The sequence below is a fragment of the Phascolarctos cinereus genome, unplaced genomic scaffold, assembly GCF_003287225.1.
Source record: "Phascolarctos cinereus isolate Bilbo 61053 unplaced genomic scaffold, phaCin_HiC Scaffold_5;HRSCAF=322, whole genome shotgun sequence".
Classification (NCBI taxonomy): Eukaryota; Metazoa; Chordata; class Mammalia; order Diprotodontia; family Phascolarctidae; genus Phascolarctos; species Phascolarctos cinereus.
In genome coordinates, this window is record NW_027555958.1 from 369,699,895 (window position 1) to 369,725,248 (window position 25,354).

The 25,354-nt window shown below is 36.0% G+C and overlaps 1 protein-coding gene across 4 annotated transcripts in view; it reads right to left on the minus strand.

Moving 5' to 3' along the window:
- Nucleotides 1-263: 263 nt before the first annotated feature.
- RCOR3 (REST corepressor 3) overlaps nt 264-25,354 on the minus strand; it is a 53,366-nt gene continuing 28,275 nt past the window's right edge. For 2 of the 4 annotated variants that reach the window (XM_021007842.2, XM_021007843.2), the window contains exons 9-12: nt 24,258-24,335; nt 18,675-18,732; nt 3,509-3,750; nt 264-3,050 (exon numbers count right to left, since the gene is read on the minus strand). In XM_021007842.2, coding sequence (XP_020863501.1) covers nt 2,706-3,050; nt 3,509-3,750; nt 18,675-18,732; nt 24,258-24,335 — 723 coding nt within the window. In that variant the 3' untranslated portion in view covers nt 264-2,705. The remainder of the gene's footprint in view (nt 3,051-3,508; nt 3,751-18,674; nt 18,733-24,257; nt 24,336-25,354) is intronic. The other 2 variants (XM_021007844.2, XM_021007845.2) reach the window with 1 other exon arrangement.

The following is a 25,354-nucleotide window of genomic DNA, read 5'->3' on the forward strand; positions in this document are numbered from 1 at the left end:
GGATAAAACATGCAGAATATATAACTTGTTACATTTATTTGAGGTGTCAACAAGTCATTTATTTTTTAAAATAAGCAGAAAAATACTTTGGTGATTTCTTAGAAGTTACCAAAGTTATATAGCTTTCAAAATGTTTTACCCTGAAATGAACAAAAATGGAAATTTTAGATATTTCTAAGTCTTTCCTTAATATAAAGTTTCACAGTAAAAAGGTCCTAATTCATTCACATGGTGTTAAATTACATAAAAATAGAAGACACAGACTTCTTTAAATTTTTAATCCTTTGATTAAGCAGCAAGCATATCACTCTTTAGGCCAAACACTGCTTAAACAAAAAAAAAAAGAAATAAAAAAAGAAAAAAAAGAGGGGATGGGAGTGGGGGAACACGTGCAAAGTATTTACATGATATGCAAAGCACACAATAAAAAGACATTTCACTATATACATTTGTCATGTTACTACTGAAGCTAAGATTTCCCTACTATGTGCTCTAATGTATGTAAATCAAATTATAGCACATCCCTCAGATACAGCACCTTGTTGGCCCAAGTCTGGGAGAGAACAGATTTTAACTGAATCACAAAATACTAAAAAGCTTGATAAATGCTGGTGTCGACCAACTTTACTGACATACCCCACATACTGTATACTGAAGTTCTATTGACAAGAGACAAGACAAAAAAAAGGTTGCAAAGGGATAATGTGCACATTTGTGAGATTCAATCTAAATACTTAAAAAAATACTTTAGATATCTTCCCTTAAGACACTGTAACTGTCTCCAATAGTTATTTTAAGTTCAAAATGCTCTAAGTGGATTTTTGAAAATTAAGAATTTGGAGACCAGTTAGATTTCATCTGGTCCTATCAGAAGGTCAGGAGTTATATTTAGTTATTCCAATAGTCAAAAACTGGCACTACTTGGGAAAAGTTCTAGTATTTGGGAAAACTGCTACCATTTTAGCATCAAAACCAATCAGGAAAATTTAGACTGGCTTCAAGGCATTGAAGAACTCAATGATAATATTCCAATATGTTAGGAAAAATAAGCTCTCTATAACGTAAGGGTTATTAGGGATTTTTTTTTAATCAGCTAAAGAAATTAGGCTATGAGAATGCACTTAAGGCTAAAAATTAGAAATTTAACCTTAAACTCCACTACAACAGCATCCAAGAAGCCCATCCCTTTTCATGTCATGATTCCAATAATGAATTAAAAATTTCTATATCAAAACTGTGATCGCTTAAATACTATATGTCATCGAATGGTGCTACAGAGCACTTAGCAGGTACTTGATAATTACATAGTATATGGAAAAGGTTACAGATAATGGTGCCTTAACAAAAGGGCTCTCAGCACTTCTATTTTAGTTAACAGCACAACTGATGAACATATACTTGATATATCTTTAGATAGCATATATCAAATTCTTAATTTTTAAACAAATGATTTTGATGATTAAGTTCTAGACAAAACTCATGAGTTGCAAGAACACTCACAAATGCATCCAAATAGCACATTGGAGACTCATCAATAAAACATTAAAGATAAAACATATGAAATGAGAGGGGGGCAATTTTTAGTTCAGAAAACCCAAATTCCAAAAAGCTAACTTTTCATAGCCACCATCTTCACATAATTGATTAAAATAATACTTTCTTCTATAGTTTCCAAATAAGTAGTTGTTACATGCAGCTACTGAAGCATGTAGCATTTAACAATCTAGAAAAAAAAGTTCGTAAAATAATTTCAATTTTGAAAGGAATTAAACAAAGACCCTATATTTTAACAAATTATATCCTCATTTTTAAGTGAAAAGTAAAAGGAATCACTCCAATACTGGTAGTAAGCTCTCTTATAGTGGCTGATGGGTCAATCACCTTTAAATGAGTAATTCAAATTTCTATTAAGACCCAACATCACTTAAGAGGGATAAATTCAGTACATTCTTTGTGGCTTCACGTAATTGCTTTGCAATTGATTAAATTGCTTTCTTTCAAAGGAATGCATAGATATATACATATGGACACTCACACATATATATCCTAAATTTCCATTAGAAAGAATGCAATGTCTTTTGGAGGAGGAAAAAAAAAAAGGTCAAGCTGCTGCATTTTCTTAAAGGTGCATTGAATTGTACTATTTCTCATAGAACATTTGCCAAAAACTGAAATGCAGGCTATTTATTCTTTCACTCCTAACATAGGAAAATATTTTTTTTTAAAATTAAATTGAGAAAGCAAACTAAAAAAAGCCAAACTCCACATTAATTTCAAAGTCTATGGAGTTTTCACAATTCCTAAATAGACATATTCTTGTACTATGAACTTTGACTACAAAGAGGTTGGAATATAAAGAACTTCAGTAAAATAAATACAGTAAAAATCAAACAACCTTGGTGCACAGAACACAATCTTTTTTCTTTTCCTTTCATGGGAAACTTCCTTGAACAAATATTCATAGAAAAAAGGACTAATTGGAGGCTTCATGTTGCGTAATGTTTTAGTCTGGTGCACTGAAAAATTTTGTAGATGTTCACTTATGTTGTTCCATTGCAACAAATATTGACTTGCAGCCTCACTTTGAAACTTTCTGCTTCAATACATAGAAAGGTTTGCCCTTTCCTTTCTTTCTTAACAGCCAGATGAACACTGGCATACTGGTGGGATCAGAAGTTACTGCAGCTCTGTCCAGCTTCATTTCCTCAATGCATTGAAGACTGTGAGTCTGTCTGAATTCCAATCAGTGATGGTGGTTGTTGGCCACCAACTGTCGACAACACTGGTCTTGGGTTTAGACGGGGAGGCATGGAATTAGCAGGGCGAATGAGAGGTGGGGGAGGCTGATTGAGAGTTGGCCGAGGCTGAATGAACCGGGCCTGCTGCTGGAGTGGTGGAGGCTGCCGATGGAGAGCTGGGGCAGCAGGAAGTGTTGGACGAAGCAGTGGTGGAGGCTGGTTCAGACTGGCAATGGGGGCTGCTGGAGTTGGAGTGGAAGCTGGGGCAGGAGGTGACGAGCCCAGAGACTGGGTAGCCTGAATGGTCTGTGCCTACAGGAAAGGAAACAAATACCTTCATGAGATGGCAGTCCATACAGAGCTCAATAACATATAGTCTGGATTGTCACAGAAAATTTAAAAAAAAACACCAAAAACATAATACCTGCATTTATTGGAAGCGCAAGTTTTATGTATTTATTTTTTAAATAAAATCAAAACAAAAACAAAAAAAGCAATGAAGCTACCAGGCAAGCATCTTTATTAGTAAACGATTTTAACAGAGGAAATAAAAATAAGACAATGAAAGAACAATACACTCTCCAATCTTCCAGAAGCAGCTCTCTGCATGTCATTATGACTCAACAGTCCCAAGAAATGTACCACTGAGTAAGTGTATTGTCAACCTTTCATGCTCATTTGCCAGTCCCCTGATAAATTAACCTTATGGTACACCACACGAAACGCTATGCCTCAACTCATATTAGCTCAGATCTCATAGACAAACACACCTCCTCTTCTTCATCAGTGCTCTTTCCTGAGGGCCCATTAGAAGCACCTTTTGTCTCCTCCCCTAAGGCAGAAGCATCACCATTAGAAGCCTGGGTTCCTTGTTCTGCTTCCCACTCCTGCAATACCTCCTCTAAGTTAAACCGACGCCTGTAGTTTACAAAGAAGTTCTTCACTTGGCCAACAGTCTTGTTGCCAATTACATCTGCAATAGCTTGAAAATCTTTACCATATTTGCGGACACCTGGAAGGCAAAGTAAACAATACACCCGTGAAGGAACAATCAATAAGGAAAGCTCTGTGTACTATACATCATGCACACACATACAAGATACCGATGTTGATAAATCTCACTTGTTAGCCAGGGTCACGAGACGAAAATGTTGATGTTACTTAACTGTGAGCCAGCTACTTGCCTTCTACTAAACATTCACAACTTACCAGTCTTTAAATATTCAGCTTTTTTTCCCTAATCCTCTCCCTTGAATTTCCAAGTGCAGTCCATTTACTGTGAAACACTGAATTCTTTGCCCCATCGTCAATACCACATTCACTTTTTTCCCTAATAGCTTGGGCAGTCAACCAAATCTGAATGAATCCAACAAACTTGGATAGGAGTAGGCCACTTCATCTTACCTAAAAGAACTGAATGGCTAGCCTGAGTTTTCCTCCCAAGAAATAATTTATGTTTTCACTTTATGCTACTTTGCACACTAATGTATGGTTTTACCATCGGGGTATTATGGAAAAAAAAAAGGGTGGTGGTGGTCAGAATTTACATGTAAAATGCAAAGGTTTGTTACTATAATAAGAAAGCATTTATTAAATCATCATTGTATTAAGTAATGAACAATGTTAACGACCATAATCTTGAAAGTAAGACTTTACAACACCCAAGCAAAGCTGTAGACTGTACCCACAAAGGATTCCTAGGTATAAAATTTAAGATAGTAATTCTGACTACTGCTTGGTTGCTGGTCTCTACAATTATACATGGGAGTGCCACCAACAGAATTAAAAATAAAAAATTGGCTGCTTTATGTATTTTCCATTAAGGAAGTTTTATATGACAACAACGGATAATAAAATTACAATTTATGCATTTATGAATCCATTATTTTGCTGGGCCTTGAATCGATTATTTTTATAGCATTATCTACTATTAAGGAACTTTATCTTTTAAAAGTAAGTTCACAGAACCAGGAGAACGTAGTACACAGTAACAGCAATATTGTTCAATGAACAATTGTGAATGACTTAGTTATTCTCAGCAATACAATGATCCAAGACAATCCCAAAGGACTAATGATGAAGCATACTATTTGCCTCCAGAAAAAGAACTGATATTGTTTGAATACAGACTGAAGCATGCTATTTTTCACTTTCTTTCATTTTTTTCCTTTTCTTTGAATCTTCTTGAACAAAATGACTACCTATGGAAATGTTACACATAATTGCACATGTATAACCTACATCTGCTTACCGTTTCAGGGAGAATAGAATTTGGAATGCAAAATTTTAAATAAAAATGTTTTAAAAATTAAAAATAAGTTCACTACCATTTTAAAATGGTATTTTACGTTTCCTCCCAATTACATGTCAAGACAGTTTTTAGCATTAATTTTTACAAGATTTTGAGCTCCTAAATTTTTCTCCCTCCTTCCCTTTCCTTCTTCCTAAAATGGTAGGCAATTTGATATGGGTTATACATGTGCTATTATGTAAAACATATTACCATATTAGTCACAGTTGTGAAAGAAGAAACAGATCAAAAGAAAAAAAACATAAAAAAGAATAAAGTGAAAAAAATACGCTTCAATTTGCATTCAAAATCCATCAGTTCTTTAGTTGGACGTGGGTAGCATTTTCTTTGGCGAGTCCTTTGTACTTGTCTTGGATCACTGTGTTGCTGAGAAGGGCTGAATCATTCATAGTCGATCATCACACAATGTTGCCAATACTGTGTACAATGTTTTCTTGGTTCTGCTCATTTTGCTTTGCATCAGTTTGTACAAGTCTTTCTAGGTTTTTCTGAAACCTGCCTGTTCATCATTTCTTATTGCACAATAGTATTTGATTACATTCATGTTCCACAGCTCGTTTAGTTGTTCCCCAATTGACGGGCATCCCCTTAATTTCCAATATTTTGCCACCATGAAAAGGGCTGCTATAAACATTTTTGCACATGTAGGTCCTTTTCCCTTTCTTATGACCTCTTTGGGATACAGACCTAGTATCACTATATCATTTTAAAGAAGGAAGCAACATGAAGAAGGGCACTTAGTCCATGTTAGAAAAAAAAATCAGATATTTTAGTCTCCTCACTTGGTAGTAGCCATATTCATAGGAGCCAGAACTTTAGTAATGAAAGAGGCAATAATGAAAGCAATACAAATCAAGCTGTAAATGCTTATTAATCCAACATAAGCAAAAATTAGGCATAAGTGAAAAAATGAAACTGAGTTTATTATTGTAGGAAAGAGAATCAAATAAGCTCTTGATTTGTTGTTGTTCAGTTATTTAGTCACATCTGACTCTTTGTGACCCCAAGCACTATATTATCCACATGGTTTTCTTGGCAAAGATACTGTAGTCGTTTGCCATTTCCTTCCCCAGTGGATTAAGGTAAAAAGAGGTCAAGGGACTTGCCCAGGGTCACACAGCTGGTAAACGTCTGAGGCTGGATTTAAACTCAGGTCCTCCTGACTCCACAACCAGCACTATCCACTGAGCCACCTGGCTAGCCAAGCTCTTAATACTGTAGTGTAAATGCTACATTGTTCTTGACATCAGTGGGTATAAAATGCTACTTGAAAGCACTGGAACTTCGTGGCTTCATTCCTTATTATGTACTTCCTTATTGTAAATCGCATGTGTACATATGTATGTGTGTATGTATATGTCTGTATACATATTATATATATAAATATAATTAAGGTTTGAGAACTACACATTTTAGCAAGTTCTAAAATGGAAACAGGAGAAATGCAATGGCATTTATGTAATGACAAGTTGCTATTTGTGACAATGTTTAAACTTTTTGATAAAATATATTCAAATTGCCTTTACTTCCATCAACTAATTTCTGTTAGAATCCCTTGAGAAGTTATGGGTCTAGGTATAATGTAGTCTCTGATAGTGTTTTATTTAGTGATAAAATCATGGAATGTATGATTACTTCACACGTGTACACGTGTTGCTACCACTTAATGGCCACGCAAAGCATTTATTTTTTTAAATGATTGATGGCTTTTGCTTTTACATCACTATTTACAACTATATCTCTCCCTTCCTCCCTCACCCTTCCTTGTAACAAAAAATGCAAATGAGTTTGACAGTGTTTCACAACCAGATCTTTTCTCTTTATACTTCTGCAAAGAAGGGAGGTGCACTGTCTCATTTCTTCAAAGTACTTCTTTAATAAAGGTTATATATTAATGCCACTTTTATAAGTAAAAGAGTAGGTAGTTACAATAAAAAGTGGCTACCAATTAGAAGCTAGTTACATTTTCCTGTAATGGTAGCACTATGCTTCTAAGTAGTCCTAACCTACAACAGAGGGAAGGCCAAGCTTCCTGACAATCGAATATACTAATTTTCAGAATTTCAAGAGCCACAACTAGGCAAAGACTCTTTTTGCACTTTAAGTACTGTTTCATGAATTCAGGACTATAACCAAGGTCTGCTGACTACCAGCTTGATAATAATCACTATTACCATAATACCAATTATTCATACACAAAACCAAACCAGTATACACCACAAAGTCAAATTTCACTACGCTATTGTTTAACTTTTTTATTTCTTTCCCTCTAAACAATTTCCTCGTTAAGCTTTTAAAACCCAAACACAGAGCTGCTTTTTCACATCAGTAGTTCCTATATCCTCACGACACCTTGTGGGTGTGGGTAAATGGGGTCTGAGGTAGGTAAGGTTCCCTAGGCATAAGGTTAAGAGTTTGTATGTTTCCTTCCCCCCCTCCCCCACATATTAGTCTCTTCCCACTTTCATGGCAAATTCCAATGATTTATCAGTTTTTCTAAATGCCTCATATGGCTGAGTCTATAGTGATCAATACAACACTTGTTGACTACCTTTTAGCAAAGGAAAAATGAGTCAAATAGACTTCTTGTGCAAGGCTTCCTTCTGTTTTTCTTGCCAGTCCCTGCTAAACCAAAATGAAATAAAATGGAGAGGATACTAAATGACTTCATAGTTTCCACTGAGCACACTTAATAGCAGGTTTTATTCACAAAATGAAAATGAACTCTAAACTTAAGTTTAGAATAAACCTGAAGAGTCCAGGTCCAACAATGTCTAAGTGGGATTAGACTATAAATTACTTCTAATCAATGACCTTCTCGTATTTTGTAGACCAATTTTCTTTTCCTGACTGCTTCTTACTACTCCACTCCTGTTAGGACAAGCTGTTTCTCTGGTGTAGAAAATAACTACATCGTCTCTGCCAATGGAATATAAACTCCTTGAGGAAAGTAACCTTTTCATTTTTTGTTTTTATATCCCTTGTGCATACCACAGTGCAAATTAAAGAGAATTTGCTACTTTGGTTAGTAGGGCACCCCATATAGGAGGCAGTATCAGGAAGCAACTTACTTTAACCAAAAGTCAGAACAGCCTCAGTTCCTAGCTGTACCTGGTAAAGGGTCTACCCTTTAATGTGGAAATATTGATAAGTGTGATCTATATATCATCTCAGGAAAAGGGACTGAACAAAATGTCTTAATTAACAACATTTTCACATAATAAGTATAAAACTTAGGGCAGTTTGGCTGAGATGGTTTCTTAGTTCAACTTCCCACTCATAGAGCAAACATATACTATCAATAGCTACTGGAAAAAAAAGACAGAACAGTAAAACGGATTACAAGCACATTAAGGGTTAAAGATAAGTCTAAATTTCTAAAAATTGCCTGAAAGCTATAAGGAAACAGCCTGACAATCTGGTTGCCCTTTTTGAGGTAAAAAAAAAAAATCACCTTTTGGTGGGGTGAGGAAAGTGAAGGTTGAAGCTGAAGAAACCTATGTCTACATTTTAATGCTATCATTAACCAACAAAATATCATTAACCAACAAAAATCACAGTATAAATTACTTAAGATGAAAATATCTCTTGTACTAACAAAGCAGCTTAAAATGCATACATTTGGGTCTTTAAAAATATTTTGCTTTGGTCCAGATCGGTGGTGGAGATTCTTTCTCCCACTGTAGAACTGCAAGGATTTTTACTAGTTAAAGCCTTAAGTAGTTGCCCTGGGATATGAAATGATTATATGACTTACCCAGGGTCATACAGCCAGTATTTGCCAGAGGCAGGTATTAAACCCAGGCTGTCTTGACTCGAAGGCCGGCCCTCTCTGTGTTCTTTGTCTTGCTGCCTTTTATAAAATCACACAGTTGTTGATCTTCATTCTTGAAGAGGACCAATAACATCACGCATGGTGATGTCTTGACTTGTGTGTGAATTAGATATGAGTGGGGCAGAGCAGCTCAAAGTGGTCTTTGGTAAAATCATATATATACACATATGTATGTATATATGTATATGTATATACATACACACACATATACATATAGAGTGCGAGAGCACTTTCAAGGCAGTAAGTTTGACTTTTTTAAAATAATCTTTTTCATTATGGCAATTAACCAACTTTGTAAATCATAAGGTTTTTACTGCTTGATGTTTGAAAATTCCTTCTTCCTTTGCTCTCCCCTGACCAGCGTCAGGCATAAAACAATCACTTGGCAATTTGGGGCATGCAATTCACTCTGCATAAATGGGGAAATCTGAATTCCTAACAGTGGACAGATGGGAAGATATATTTTTTCCCACTCCCTATAATCTTCCCTCTTTCCTTCCTGAGCCTCCCTATTCTGCCCAGGCTGGAAGTGCCACAGCCACTCATGGGTCCTACTTCAATAGTGATTGGCACAAAAGCTTTCACCTGCTCCATTCTTCTGACCTGGGTCAGTGGCCCTGCCCCCCTCCCTCCCCCACCCCAGGTTTTCAGGCAGCCTTGTGGCTCTTCTGAGGGCTCACAGAATTAGGTGCAGATTTAGTCTGGACACCCTTTCAGAAGCTCAGAACTTTCAAACTCAAGCCTCAGCCACCTCTGCATCAGGGACTACAACTGTGTATTACCATACCTGGCTTTAAACTTCAAGAAAGGGGGAAGGAAGGTATAGACTGCAGGATAGTTGTTGCTTCTTTGTTGGCTATGGCCACAGGCTCTCTAGGAGTGCTTTAAATACACAAGTTTCAGGAATTCATATTTTAATAAAGACTTAAAATATGTATGCATGAAAGATTTCTTTGCCCTAGTAGCAACTTCCCATAGCTAGTGGGTCTTGAACTTCAAGGCTCTTGGTTCTCTTTTTAAGGATAGTTTTGCGGAAAGAGACAGAAAGAGGGAGAGGGAGAGGAAGAGGAAGAGGGAGAGAAGTGAAGCACAGTTGAAAGAGACCTGGATTTTGAGTCAGAAGACCTGGTGTCACATCATTGCCTGCTTGTGTGACTTTGTGCAAGTCATTTTCCCATCTCTGGGTCTCATTTCCTTATTGCTACAATAAATGGATTAGCAAAGATCCCTTTCTAGCACTAAACCTTATGCCCCTAAGAAACACGTGCAAAAAAAGCATTAGCTGCATAGAGATTTTCTACGTTATGCTTTGTCTGGTGATCTACCTCAGGCAAGTCTGCAGCCTATTCAGATAGTTGTACCTTTCTGATCTTTCATATATGGTTCCTAAGTTTCTTTCTCACCTCCACCAAACTTCTCTCCTTCTGTATGTATTATAGTATAATTTTTTTTTTTTGACAACAGTACTACTGGGTTCAAGGTCAGTAATTAGAGAGGAAAACAAATTGCTAGGTCAGTGACAACTCCCTTGAAAACAACAAAAAGAGGAATCAAAGGCAGCAGGAACAGAGGGTTGGCTACTTTGCATGGTGCATTTGAACTAGGTATACAGGAAAGTATTAAAAATTAACAGTGATATCTTCATAGAATGGAAAAATATTGCTGGTGCTCAATCTCAAGTTATACTACAAACAAAAATATTAGTTGGGGAGGAGGGTTAGAAAGCATAGTCTCTCAAGAAAAAGACAGGGATGATTGTATATATGCTCTCCAATTTCAGGATGGGTGACAGCTCACTGAATAACAACTGACATGGAAGGAGAGTGCTAACTCAGAGCCAGTCTTCAGAATGTCCCTGAAATAGCACTGGGGCAAGTACTGCACACAGGCAGTCTTATCTGCATGTGTTTTTTCTATCTTGTTACTTTAGGAAGTTAAAACAATCAGGGAATAACAGAATATACAGCCTTGCCTGATTTAAGAGCTTAAGTTTATGTTACATTTTAATGTTGTTTTACCTTTTCAGGATTAACGTTTTATAATTTCACTAAAGATAACACTATTATTTTTATAGAAATAAAATATCTATACTTCAATTTACATTATTCCACAGAGATTCCAACTTACAGTTTAGAATTGAGAAGGTATATAAAATTTTTATTATTTAAATATAAATTTCAGACCCAAAGTGATCTTTAAAAGCTTTGTACAAATGAACAAAACAGAGCTGCAGGGCAGTAATATTTAATCTCCATACTGGAATGCAACAACTACAGGGATAATGGATTTATGTTTCAGAAAAAAATTTAACATTTAAGGAGGACTGGACATTGGAACAAGTTATGCAGACTGGGGAGTATCTATTTTGGGAATATCATTAATGTGACTGAATTTTCTACCTTGAGGGTTCCACACTTTGTTATTGATATGCTTTTAGTGTCTTAGGTAGATTGTTTTATGATTGTTTCAACCTTTTAACATATTACAACCATAAAATACAACTAAAGAAATATTCTTGAGTTCTTAGATTTGTTCTTGAAATCATGGAAAAGGGAAGTAAAAAATATTAAGTGGGCAGCAATCTGCTTTGATTTTATTTGTGCAAAACTTCTAAAAAATTTTAACAACAAATTTTATTTATCATCTCTCCTATTCCTTGTCTGGTTATAAGCACCCTTCTTCATAATCATGGAAAATGTAATCAAAACTTCATTCTAATTTCTTTTTGTGGTGTGACTTTTTAATACTGACATCCATCCACTCGGAATTTATCATGGCATATGGAAGAAGATGCTGATATAACTCCAGTTTTTGACAACCCACTTTCCATTTCCCAGTAGTTTTAGGTAAATGAGAAATACCTTCTCAGTAGTTTGAGTTCCTGGATTTATCTAACATCAAAATGCTATACATATTTATTTGTATGTCATATTTATCAAGCCAACTTCACTGATCTATGTTTTTTATTTTTATATATATATATATTTGTGTATTACCAAATAGCTTGATATTGTTTTGTAGTATAGTTTAAGATCTGGTAGCACCAAGCTACCCTCTTTCTGACTTCTTCAACAAATATATTTCTTGATATATGGATCTTTTAGGCTTCCAAATGAATTTACGTTTTAAAAATCTAATTCTATAAAATATTATTTTGGTAATCTGATGGGTACAGTACCAAATTTGTACCTGAAGCCTATATTTTAGGAAGGTCACTGCGATAAGCTAGAGTGTGTCCACCCATGGATGATCAAAATGGTGAAGGGATTCTTCGACCATACTGTTTGACTACAGGTGAAGGAACTGGGGGATGCTTAGAGAAAAGAAAACTAGAGGAGCAAAGATATCTGCAGGATTGTCATGTGGGAGACAGATTAGATTTGTTCTCCTCAGATCCAAAGGTCAGAATTAGGAGCAATGATTGAAACTGCAGAGAGGCAGAGTTTAGCTCAATGTATGGAAAAACTGCCAAAGAAACAGAGCTGTCTAGACATGCAAAGAGTTGAGTAGGAAGTTAGCCAGGATTCTTCTTTGCTAGTGGTCTTTAAGCAAAGACTAGTTGGTGAGTATGTTAAGAGGGTTGGTTCCTATTCAGATACTGACTAGACTGTGAGGATCTGCTAAATGAGAACCTACTACAAAGAAAAAGATAGCTTAATTGCTGATATTTATAAATGGAGCCTCACAGACTAGGACGAACATTTTCATATAACTACAGGAGTAAATGTGGAGAGGCTGTATGGCATAGGAACTCCCTGTGAGGCAAAGGGAATGATAATGAACCTCAGAGATAATGCAGAACTGGTCAATTCTTTAGCTTCTTTGTATAGGAAATAACAACCAAAATGACTAACAGGGAATGGATACCCAAGATGAATAAGGGGATGGCAATTTGTGTCCTTCAAGAATTTCAGTCATCCAACCCAGTTGAAGTACACCCTTGAGTACTGAATAACTGGGAGAAGTGATGATTAAATCACTGTGTTATAGAAAAATCATAGAAAATGAGGGACATCATCACAAGACTGAAGAAGGGCAAATGTCCAGATTTTTAGAAAAAAGAACAGAGTGTAAGCCAATGAACATGATTTTCCTGAGATTTTGGGGAAAATTACAGAACAAACCACTGAAGAGATAGTTGGTGAATATCTAGAGAGGGAAGGTGTAATTATAAAGAGTCACCAAATTTTCATAAAGAACGGGCCATTCATTTTCTTTTCTGCTTGGATTACTAAATCAGATGAGGGGAATGCTGTGCAGATAGTTCACCTGGATCAATGGTTCTCAGACTTGTTGGTCTCAGAACTCCTTTATACTCTTAAACCCTAAGAACCATGTTCCCAACCCCCACTCTAAACAGCTTTTGTTTATGTGGGTTATATCTTTCAGTACTGGCCACATTAGAAATTAAAATATCTTAGGATTATTAAGAGAATAGTTTTGAATCTAATGACTATCTGAAAAGGCCTCAGCAATGCCTAGGAGTTCCTGTACCCTATCTGGAGAACTACTGGCCTAGATCGTATAATTCAGATTTAGACCAGGAAGAGACTTCAGAGGTCATACATAACAACCTCTTCAATTTACAGATAAGGAAACTGAGGCTCTCCAAAATTTAAGTCATTTGCCCAAGGTTACCCAGGTAGGAAGTGGTACAGCCAGGATTTGAACCCTGACACACTGACTCCAATTTTAACACTAGGTCTTTCCAATGCTTTTGGCAAATTATCTCATTGTTCTGGTGGAGAAGATAAGAGATGTAGTCTATATGATAATGAAATTAAATTGATTCAGAACTGGTTGGATGGCTGAAATCAAACAGCAATTGTTAATGGTTCTATGTAAACATGTCAGGAAGTCTCCCATGAAGTACTACAGAAATCTGTGCTCAGTCTTACGTGGTTTACTATTTTCATCAATGACCTGGACAAAGGGATAGATGGTATGTATGTTCAACAAATTTGCAGATAACATTAAATTGGGAAAAAGAGCTAGCATAATGGACGACAAAAATCAGTATTCAAAAGGATCTTGACAGGCCAGAGGATTGGGCTTAATTTAAAATTAAATATGATAAGAGTAAATGTAAAGAAAGTCTTATACTTGAGTGTAAAAAAAAAAACCCAACATTACCAGTACAAGATGGGGGAAGCATGGCTAAAAAAACCCAGCTGTTCTGAAAAAAGAACTGGCAGTTTTAGGGGACTGACAACTCAATGATATTAGCCAAAAAGGGTAATGCAATCTTGGGCTGTATTAAGAAAGACACAATTTCCAGGAATACAGAAGTAATGGTCCCATTGTACTCTGCCCTAATTAGAGCTTATCAATTTAAGGAGGACATTGATAAGCTGGAAAGTGTCCACAAAAAGGCCACTATGATGGTGGAGGGCCTCGAATCCATTTCATATGAGGAATGGTTGAAAGAAACGGGTATTTTTAACCTGGAGAAGAGAAGATGTAGGGAGTAGGATGACAGCTGTCTTTGGGGCTGTCTGGTGGAAGGTGCAAGGAGGCCAATTTTGACTTGATGTCAGAAAAAAACTCTTAATGATTAGAAGCATTCAAAGTAGATGGGCTACTTCAAATGGTGGACAGTTCCCTTTCTTTGAAGGTCTTCATACAGAAGCTGAACACATGACAGTGAGGGCTCCTTCGGTGTACAGGTTGGATTAGATGGCTGATGAGGTCTCTGGTGACTCTCAAATTCTGTGATTCACTCACTAAGTTAGGAAGACTTGGGTTCAAGCACTGATTCTGACATCTACCAGTTGTTCAAATCTGGGCAAGTCATTTACGGGCTCAATGTCACTGGCAACTCCTAAGATTCTAACTTGCAAGGCAGGTATCACTCTTCACTGGTATGGGGAATATCCTCACTGGGAGTTCCCTATACTAATGAAATCATAAGTGTAGTATACACACACACAGAGACACACACACACACACACACGAATTCAATGTATAAATTATCTGTAGAGTATCTATGAATTTAAGAAATATATGCTTTGAAAACGAAGACTTTTAAGGATGGGCACAGACAGACACAAATCCATCTGGTCTCTCCCAGTCTTCATCTCTTAAGATAAAAAAATTACAGAATGAAGTAATTATCAATTTTTAAATGTTTACAATTTAGAGTTGTAAAAAAATGCTAACTTTTTTGTTCTTGAGTAAATATCAATTTTGAGACAGTTGCAAATAATAGATAAGGATTAATTCAATAATTTCAGGAAAAATAAAAACATCTTTCTATTCTATTATCATTATGTTAAGATTTAATAATGCTTAACAGAGTAAGTGCCAAGTGGCATTTTCTAATGAAGTCGTGTTAAGTTTCTTAATATTAATAATAATCTATATAATCAATTCTTCATGATCTTCATTAACAAATTATGGCATGAATAAACCAAACATGTATATTTGGCTTTGGAATATATTTTAGAAATGGTATTTAAATATGGGTGTGTAGATCATCTAGGGATTATATTTCAAACAAGATAATTTAGTTAAATAGTAAGCACCTATCTCAGGAGAGCTGTCTGGGTTTTCCCCATTAAACCTCCTTCCTTTTCCCAGCTCGACCTCAGGACTCTATGATGTTAATTTTAAGCTGGAGAGAAATAGCATCATGGCTAAGATGGGCACAAAATATTAAAATAAATATAGCTGTCCTCTCTGTAAATTTCCTGAATATCTGGCTCACAATGTTTCTAGGCTGAGAAAGGTAATTTAACATTTCAGTTTAAGAGGTCTGGACTTTTAGGTTATGTGGACAAAGTAAACTATATGCAAATAGTATCAAAACTCTATTATACTATAATATTAACAAATATTTGAAAGCAGTATTCCAGATGTATATAACCAAACAAATGATCAAACAGTATGGCTTAAATGATCATAGTTATTTTTGAACCAGATTATAAAGAGAAATTTACTGTACTTTCATGAAACAAACAAACAAAAAAATCTCAACCCAAATAGCTTCTACATTTTGGTTCAGTTCGTGGTATCATGAAAAATAATACTAGGTTAAATTAGTTTCATTCCTTAAGAAACAGTCACCTTAGATAGCTTCTGTTTCTCCTAAGAGAATAAAATGAAGACATTTAAGTCCCAGGTCTAGGACATGACTTCAGCAGCATATTACTAGATTCAAAAAATTATTTTGAAGAGAGCTATTTAGAATAAAGTTGCAAATCTTCTCCTTGATTCTAGAACAATTGATTCACCTGGTTACTAAACAGTAATATTAACTTCAAGATCCTTTAACATATGTTTCCTTTCATAGATGGTAATAATGGGTGGCATACTCCATACAAAAATATTCACACTACTTATATCTCATCACCACACACATAAGAACTAGGTACAGATTACACTATTACTAGAGTAGGCAGTTAGCAGAATAAGCCTCCTGTGGATTGCACAGCCGTTTTAGGTATTTGGGAAGGAAGAGAAAAAGGTCATTTTTGTTTGTCTCCAAAACTACTATTCAACGCACAACTAGTCCACATGCTGTTTAACATTATTTACAAGGAAATGCAAAACCTTAAGAGCATTCACAACCTTCAGCAAACTGATGCTGTACTTTATATTCATTTAAGGGTTACTTAAATTACAAGGACTCGAGATGTTCATAAAGTACAAGATGACTTTCTAGTGTACAGCTGATAATGATAAAAAATATACCTAACATTTATATGATGCTTTAAGGTTTGCCAAGCACTTCAGACATTATCTCTTGTGATTCTCACAACAACCCAAAGAGGTAAATATCTGACTAATAATCTGTTAATTTCAAGTGACATTTAACTGTATGAATCCTTCATTCTTTTCCTTGAATATCTTAACTTTAAGACTATGCCTTGTGCACACACTTGGGACTGAAATTTACACATTCTGCCATAGCATCTGCTGTTTCAGCTTTGAGCAAGAGTCAGGACCTTGTACAAAATTCAATGGATACTATACCAAATAGGATGTGGAAGGAAGGTTTCAAAAAGGAGTATCAGAATGTGATAGATATATCTATATCTATATATCTGTATCTATATCTATATCTATCTATCTATCTATCTATATATATATATATATATATTTATAGTAAAATGTTAGAACTGGTCTGAGCTAAGGGCTCCTATCCAGAAACTTTCACTTCCTGTTCCCTTCTTAACCAGGAACCAGGTCAATATAGTGATCTTTAAGCAAATTAATTGTAAAGGCCCAGGATTCAATTCTTAAGATTCTTCAAATTATGATTTATGGGCAAAAAAACAGCTTTGCCTGAATAACAATATCTATTCAAAATCAACTTCTTTATTAAAGTTAGATATCACCATGATTTGAAATAAAGATAGCCACTATAAATGGTAGGGCTTATTAAGACAAATGACCAAATTCCAAGTTCAAAACAAAAGATATATATACAACAGCTATTACTTAATATGTGCATTCAGCTTTCTCTAAAAGAAGACAAAAAAGTTTTGGAAGGTTAATGTGTGACTTTTATGTATGAATGTCAGCTTCTGTAGTTTTCTTATATGCCAATTGTATGTGACAAAAACACTGGGGTCAGTCAGCAGCCCGAATCTGGACTAGGAACAACTGCAACCAGCCCCAACTCTGACTGGGCAGGGATGAAAGGCATTCTTGGGAAATCCTTCCACATCAACCAAGGCCTCAGAGATAGTAGTTCAAGTTATTTTTGGCGAAGAAATAGCTGGGTGGGTCAGTGGAGTGGCTGATACCTTCATGTGACACAGATCCCCATTGTGTCACCACACTGGCCTGTTCCAGCTCTCCCTAATCCAAGCCCAGGGTCATCACACAGTTGGTCTTCAATTACCTTATTTTAAAATCTGAGAAATGCTTGCACAAACATTTACCATATTAGATTCTCTAATGAATCTTAGGAAATACTAAAAGATGGGCCCACAGGCTGTCATTGCCCAGAGATGTGAGTGTGTGTATACTAGGCTGATTCTAAGTAGTAAATGAGATAAAATTATGATTGGACAATAACCTTCCCTTAAATTAGATTTAGATAAATCCTTGCAGTTAGACTGTCCTGGTGACATACATAATCACTGACCAAATAAAACTTTAAGAAAAATTTATATCGAAAGCCCAGAGATAACAGCTCCTAATTTATCTGTGATTACTCAGATAAAAAAGACTATTTTATGAAATTATTTGAAACGATTCTTTTAACAATCATCTTCCTTAGGGTACTTAAACTTGTGATATGGATTTTAAAAATCAGTATACAAATGATTTTCCAGTTAACATATCTATTGAAGAAAGTGTATTATATACAGTAAACATTTTAGTACCTAAATTATATTGCCTAGTTTATAAAATGGAGAAATACTAACATGTAAACAAATCAAAGAAACAAGCAACACATTACAGTTCAAATGTATTCTCACTGCACACTTTCACAGAATGAATGCAACATGAATGAACTCGGCTGTAGGGATGAAAGAGCAGGGCACAGGGCATCTGAATGACTCGCCCTTGACTGTCATCACTACAATCCCATTCTCTGTTGTGTCCTAAAAGTGTGCTACGTACTGCTTAGGGTAAAAAGAGGCACATGGGCTTTAGCACATGAGTCAGAGGCACTTCCAGAAGCAGAACAGAGAACTCCTGATCATCAGATCTGCATGATACAAACACAAGAGCCCTTTTTTGATCCATTCTGAAGGGAAGAACTGTGGTAGTTATCTCTCATACCAAGTTAAAGATAATAATTATTAATAACAACAACTGCTTATCTTTAATATACCTTGCACTGCTAGAAGCTGCTCCTCTGTGGTCCAACGGGCATTAATTTTCTGATTTGACTACAAAATTAAAGAGAAGTTTCCTAATGAGGACATGAAGAAAGACATTTCCAAAGTGCTTATTTTTAACTTTTCACTTGTATCAAAGACATAAGATTCCTTTAAGTCTTGATTTTCTGATATTCCTTATAAAAGGAATTAAAATACTCTAAGTTACCTTTTACCCACCCTGAAAGGGAAATGTGCTAACTTGAGGATTCTGAGTCAACATCTGCGCAGCAGTTAACTGACATTAAAGCCTGAGAAAATCTATTAGGTTACTCTATTACTAGTTTTCCATTATGTAGTTCAGATATTTTAAACCTAGTTTTAAAAAGTCTCAAGAGATGGTACTTTCTTTAGAATAGGACTCCTTAGTCTTACCAGGTGTCAATTTCTATGTCAAATAGGTTTTCCTGATATTTACTCTAAACTTATCTTTACCTAATGATAACAGAATTACTATACCACATTAGTCAAGCAAATCAGCATAGTCCTATAATCAGATTTACCAATGGGGCTATGGGCAAGTAAAAACTTAAACCTCCAAGTCCTAAAATTATTTTTAAAATTTTAAGCTATGTCACATATTACACAAGTTTAAGAAGAGATACATATTTTCCAGCTAGTAAACATTTTTGAATGACTTTCTTATGATTTCATAAATATGTTTCACATGTATATGGTCTTAAATTTAACTCTGGCCTCAGCAATACAACATATATATAAAGGAACTTTGGTGGCATATACTAGGACAGAAAGAAGAGGACAGACGGGTAGCACTGAGAACTTCTAAGACCGAGAGCTCCTGTGCTGTACCACTGTCTCGTCACTTTTTGCCAAAGCAGAAAGAGAAATTTTCTCTGAGGAGAGCAGATGGAGCATGTTCATACTCTTTATCACCTCCTGCATAACATCAGGAGCCTCTGGAGTAAGTAAGCTGGGGCCATACCAGCTTCTTCACTATGAATACTGAGTATTCATAGGTAGGTATAGCCCTTCAGAAGAAGTAATTTTTACAATTTTAAGAATGGTAAGGGAAGGGGAAATAGAGGAGAGAAGATGAGGGGGAAAAAGGCTTATGGGAAAAGAGTAAAATCCCCATACAAGAGGCAGAGGATTGATTTCAGGCAGAAAGGGGAAAAGGAGTAGAAACCAAATCATGTCATATGGTAAAAGTCATTAGGGTTAAGGCTTAGCGATTAGGATTCAGAACAGAAGGGACAAGAGGTAGAAAGTGGAACAGGACAGGAGAAAGGAAGGTAAGAGATGTAGTAGCTGTTAAAGTGATAGGAAGAAAAACCAGGGAGAGTAAAGGGAAGAAAACTAAATGGGGGAGATGGAAAAGTAGAAAGGTTAGGGGAGAAGTTAGAAGGTTGTACAACTGCACTAGTTAAAAGGAGAGTGGCAAGAAGAAAATGGGAGGTAAAATATTACTACTCAGGGGCAGGAAGGAGAGGTCTTGTAGTGAATCAAGGGAAGACAAGATGACCAGGGGAGAAGGGAAAATGGTTGAGTAGAAAAGTGACAAATGATTTACAGAACAACCAGAGGCTTCCCAGAAGGTAATGAGTAGGTGCGTATTAATTGTTATTATTTAGTTTTGAAATTTAATTCAACATTATACAATGTGTACAAAATTTCAAATCTGAAATTAAATAGCATTTTTTATCCTGAGCTTGGTATTCCCATCAGGAATAGGCTCTTAAATAATGAATCATACTTTAAAGTATTAGCATTTTAAAAATAATAATTTCACTAGTGATAGGAACTCAACCTATCATTTCATGGGTAGGAGGAAACTCCCTCTACCAATGCAGGTTGGCACCTTCTATGCAATTTAGATTTTTGAGAGTTGCCTGAGCGCTGAGAGATTGGGGGACTTACCCAGAGTCACACAGCCAGTATGTGTCAAAGGTAGGATTTGAATCCAGGTCTTCCTGACTTTAAGGCCAGTATTCTATCCATTATGCCATGCTACCTCTCAAAATTTTTTCAACCAAACATATTTTTCATCAAAAGAGTCTATGAAATGTATTTTTTCTCACCTTGCCACTATCTCCCACCCCCAAACCAGTTCTCCTTCATTTATTCTGTCTGTGGTATCACCATTTCCCTAAATCTACCAGGATAAGATATTCTGATCATCATTTGGCTCCTTCTTCTATCCTCTTCATCATCTATTAGATCCAAATCTGTTAACAATGCCAGTAGAATCCAGTAGTTGACACACCTTGAAGTCAGAGAACATCACTCTTTTGGTCCTTCTATCCATACAACTTGCTGTAGGCTTTGAGTCAGGAAGACCTGGGCTAAAATCCAGTCTGTAACACTTACTAGCTACCTGACCCTTGGTAAGTCACAACCTCTGCATGCCTCCATTAACTCCCAAGGACTTATTTTCTAAGTCACAGACAGGTTGTGATCTCCTCAGGCTGAGAGAGTTAGCAGACCAAGAGCTCCCCACACTGGCAAAATCTCAAATTCTCCTTCCCAAATATCCATGTTTCCAACGCATAGCATGGGGCCATATGCATGACAAGCACTTAATATCTGTTGAATTTGAAATCTTACTTATTTTTCCTTTGAATTACCTTGAATTACCCTTTTCTCCATTCTACAATATTACTATCTTGGATCTATGACATCAATAATGATAACAAACACTTACAAAGTTTATGAAATATCTTTTTTTCCCACAACACTGCAGTAGGCAGCATAAGCACCATACCTATCTACTTGTGAAAACACTAAGGAATAGAAGAACTTTATGCCCAAGATCACACAGCTAAAAAGTGATGTTACTTTAATCTTCCTACAACATTCCTTTAGTGAGGGCATCCCCATGTTCACAAAGCTGTTTGTTCCCTGTTACATTTAATTTTCACTGCCTGATTCTCGAGGTTATCACTCCAAATTTATTTCCTTTTGCTCTCCAAGATAAACCCTTTGATCAGTCAGGCTCAACCACTTAATGCCTGCCCCATACAAGTCGATTCTTTCTTAGTTTCCAATCTAATCATAACCTTTCAAAGCATAGCTCAGCTGTTATCTTCTCCTCAGAGCCTTCATTACCTACCAACTCCAGTCTTGCAGGGAGTCTTCCCATGTAACTTCTATTCAAGGAACTGATCATTGGGTGGTGCAGTGGATAGAGCCATGGACCTGACGTCAAGAAGACCTAAGCTCAAATCCAGCCTCAGACACTTACTAGCTGTGGCAAGTCACTTAACCTCTGTTTGCCTCAATTCCTTCTTCTGTAAGATGGGGATAATAATAACACCTACCCTCTGCCATCCCCCTTTTCCTGTGCAGGGATCCCGTGAGGATCAAATGAGATTAACAATTGTAAAGTGCTTATTTAGCACAGTGCCTGGCATGTATTAAGCACTATATATTAGCTATTATTATTACCTTCACCATTATCTAGCTATGTAACTTTGGACAAATCACTGTTCTTTTTTTTTTAAAGCAACAGGAAAGGTTTTATGTCACATATTTAAATTAACACTATATGTGTGTGTGTGTGTGTGTGTGTGTGTGTGTGTGTGTGTGTGTGTGTGTGTGTGTGTGTGTATATATATATATATATATGTTCTGGATTTTTCTTTTGGGTCATATAAGATGTGTGAATCTGTTCCAAAGTATCATTCAAACATCACTTTGTGGTGAGTTATTAATACTAACATTTCTATTGCTTCATTTTGACCAATATTTTCTATAAAAAACAAAAAAGGCAACTTCAAACTTCAAGAACACAAACAAAAAACTAATATCACAGAAGTTAGGTAACTTCTGAATATCACAAATGATGGTAATTTACATTATTACATTAAAATGTGATATTATAGATCCTACAATGTCTAACCCTTTCGCTATCATTTTACTAACATTTTGGGGCAAAAAAGAACTATGGTATGATAGGAGAAGCACTGATGCATTCACTGATAGTGGCAGCTGCCAAAATTGAAAGTTCGCAAAGTTTACCTACATTTTCCAGTCTAGAAACTTCTATCTAGGGTCTCTGGATCTAGGTGTAAATGTCAGACTACCTGACACTTAACAGCCACTTGACCTTGGACAAATCACTTAATCTAACCCTCCATTTCCTTCTCTCTAGAATGGTGATGCCATCTTTTGCCTCTCTTGCCTCATAGGGTTATTGTGACACTCAAGGGAAGTATATGTGAAAGTCATTTTTACTGCAAAGAGCTACAGAAACATAGCATCATTATGTACCAGCTATCAGTACCATATGTTGTTAGAGTAATCTATCAAATTGTAGAGTTTAGAATGAGATACTAGAGTTAAATAGAAAAATAAACAGCCTACTGTTTAGCATTTTTGATGACTGATGTATGACTCACGAGGCACTACGGTGGAGTGAAGAGAGGGCTGACCTTAGCGTTGGGAAGACCTGGGTTTAAGTCCACCTCTGACACATACTGGCTGGGTGACTATGGGAAAAATCACTCCACTTTTCAGATGTCTATAAAACTGATGGCCTTTGCTGGTGGGTGTTTCCTTACTGAGCAATTCCTATACGAATGAAATCATAGATCTAGTCCATAAACAAATACTAAAGACCCTTCCTCCCTGAATTAATTTGATAGGACATAATTCTGAAGCACTGAATCCTACAATTCCCATCCAAATACTCTATTTGCAGGTTGCTACCTTTGTAACTCTTGAGTCTAGAAAAATCTTATTTAAAATAAGATGAACAAGCATATTAGTTTCAGGTACACAGAAATCTCTTAAAGGCTCATAATACTGTCTTTCCTAGAAAGACTATGACAAAAAGTATTCACGCTTCCATTTTACAAAATAAAAAAATCACATTTAAAAACTGTTTCTGGTAAAAGAAAATATAAGAATCTAGGCTTCAGAAAAGAATTAAGAGACTAAATATTCAAACTGCAAACTAATTTTAGCTCTAATATCTCTATGCTGTTAACCCTGAAAATTTACCTTCACATGTTAAATTTTCCTTTAAAAGTATCCAAAAGGACTCTTAAAAAAAAAAAAGGAAGCAAAAACCCAGTAAAAATACCTATAATATTATGTCCCTAATGCACAATCAGGGCATGCACAATAATTTAGGCCTTTTTTCCCCTAGCTCACCACACTAGGCTTCTTTTCTATGCTACAAATCCATGCAAGGGGGAAAGAAGCAGGCAGAGGATGGAGAGCCAAGAAAGCATTACTCGTGTTTCTTATGCCCTCTTAGTTTCGCATTTCTCTTGACCAATATGTCTCTTCCTCAGTTGCTACTTTTCCCCTTGATTTCTTGGATGATAAGAACAGGGGGGAAAACGGGATGCTTTTCAAGCATGGTCCAATTAAAGGGGTAGTCTGACTCATTTAAGTGAATATTCACATTTTCTGACTCAGAAGATGAAAATATCTAATGGCTAAAACATCAATATTTCAAAATATCCACGGTCTGTGAAACATTAACCTAGGCATATGACAAAACAGTTACTTTAAAGTAACATGGTTTCACTATTTTAATGATGTCTTTACTTTTTTTTTTATCAACATACCTCAGGAGGCTTGAATTCTTCAATTCCCCCTTCCATTTTCTGTTTAAGTGCACTGTTTACTTGCTTAGCATTCTGAACCTTGAACACAAAAAAAAATACGAATTGGCTAGCTTACATTTAGCTAAACATTTGAGCACCTAAATCATACATGTACCCATGACCTTTACTGTTTGTGAATTTCCTTGGAGGAGAGGCAGAACCTATGTCAAGATTATACATATGCATCACATTCAGATGATAAATATATTGTTCCTTATAGATAACAGTCACTACAGCAAACACTGAGTTATTTTTCTAGCAGTGAAGATGAATTTTTGCTAGTCCATTCATAACTCTCACCTGGTACCTTCTATGATTACAGCAAACACTGGTTGAGACAGGGTGCTTTTTGAGGCCGTGGAATACTGCCAAAGCCAAACGATCAAATTTCATGTTGTTTTTCTTACTATTACCATGATAAATTCAACTGAGCTAACAGGCTCCAGACAAATATCATACTAACTGACTGCTATTAGTTGCCACTTATGATAGGTAGGAAATGGGCTTAAACTGCAACACAGGTTTGTAAGTGAAGCATTTTTATGGTTAAAATTGCCCTAAGACTTAACTATATAATAAGAGCTGGAAAAGACCTGGGAAGCCATTTGGTCTCCCCTCCCCATTGTTTAGGGTGGACCACAGGGTATTTTTTCTCTCTCTTTTTCCCTCTCTTTATGCCTCCCCAACCCCCGCCACGTAGACAGTATCTGTGTGTGTGTGTGTGTGTGTGTGTGTGTGTGTGTGTGTGTGTATGTATGTATGTATGTATCTCTTTGTGTGTATTTGAAAATATCAAATTATATAACTTTTATTTAGGCAGAAGTTCAGAATAATATTAGCAACAACAGCAGTAGACTAAAGAGTAAGGGATAAAAATTGGGTAAGTTTTAGTTAAGGAAATGGGTTTTGTTTGGCTTATAATTTTAAAAGTCAGAAACAAGAGGAGATGGAAACTACTGCATGTTTTAGGATTTTTTTTTACATACAGCATCAGCATCAAGAAACAAAACTAAGCAGTGTGAGGGAGAAAAGTAGAAACATGGATTTGTTTGCCATTC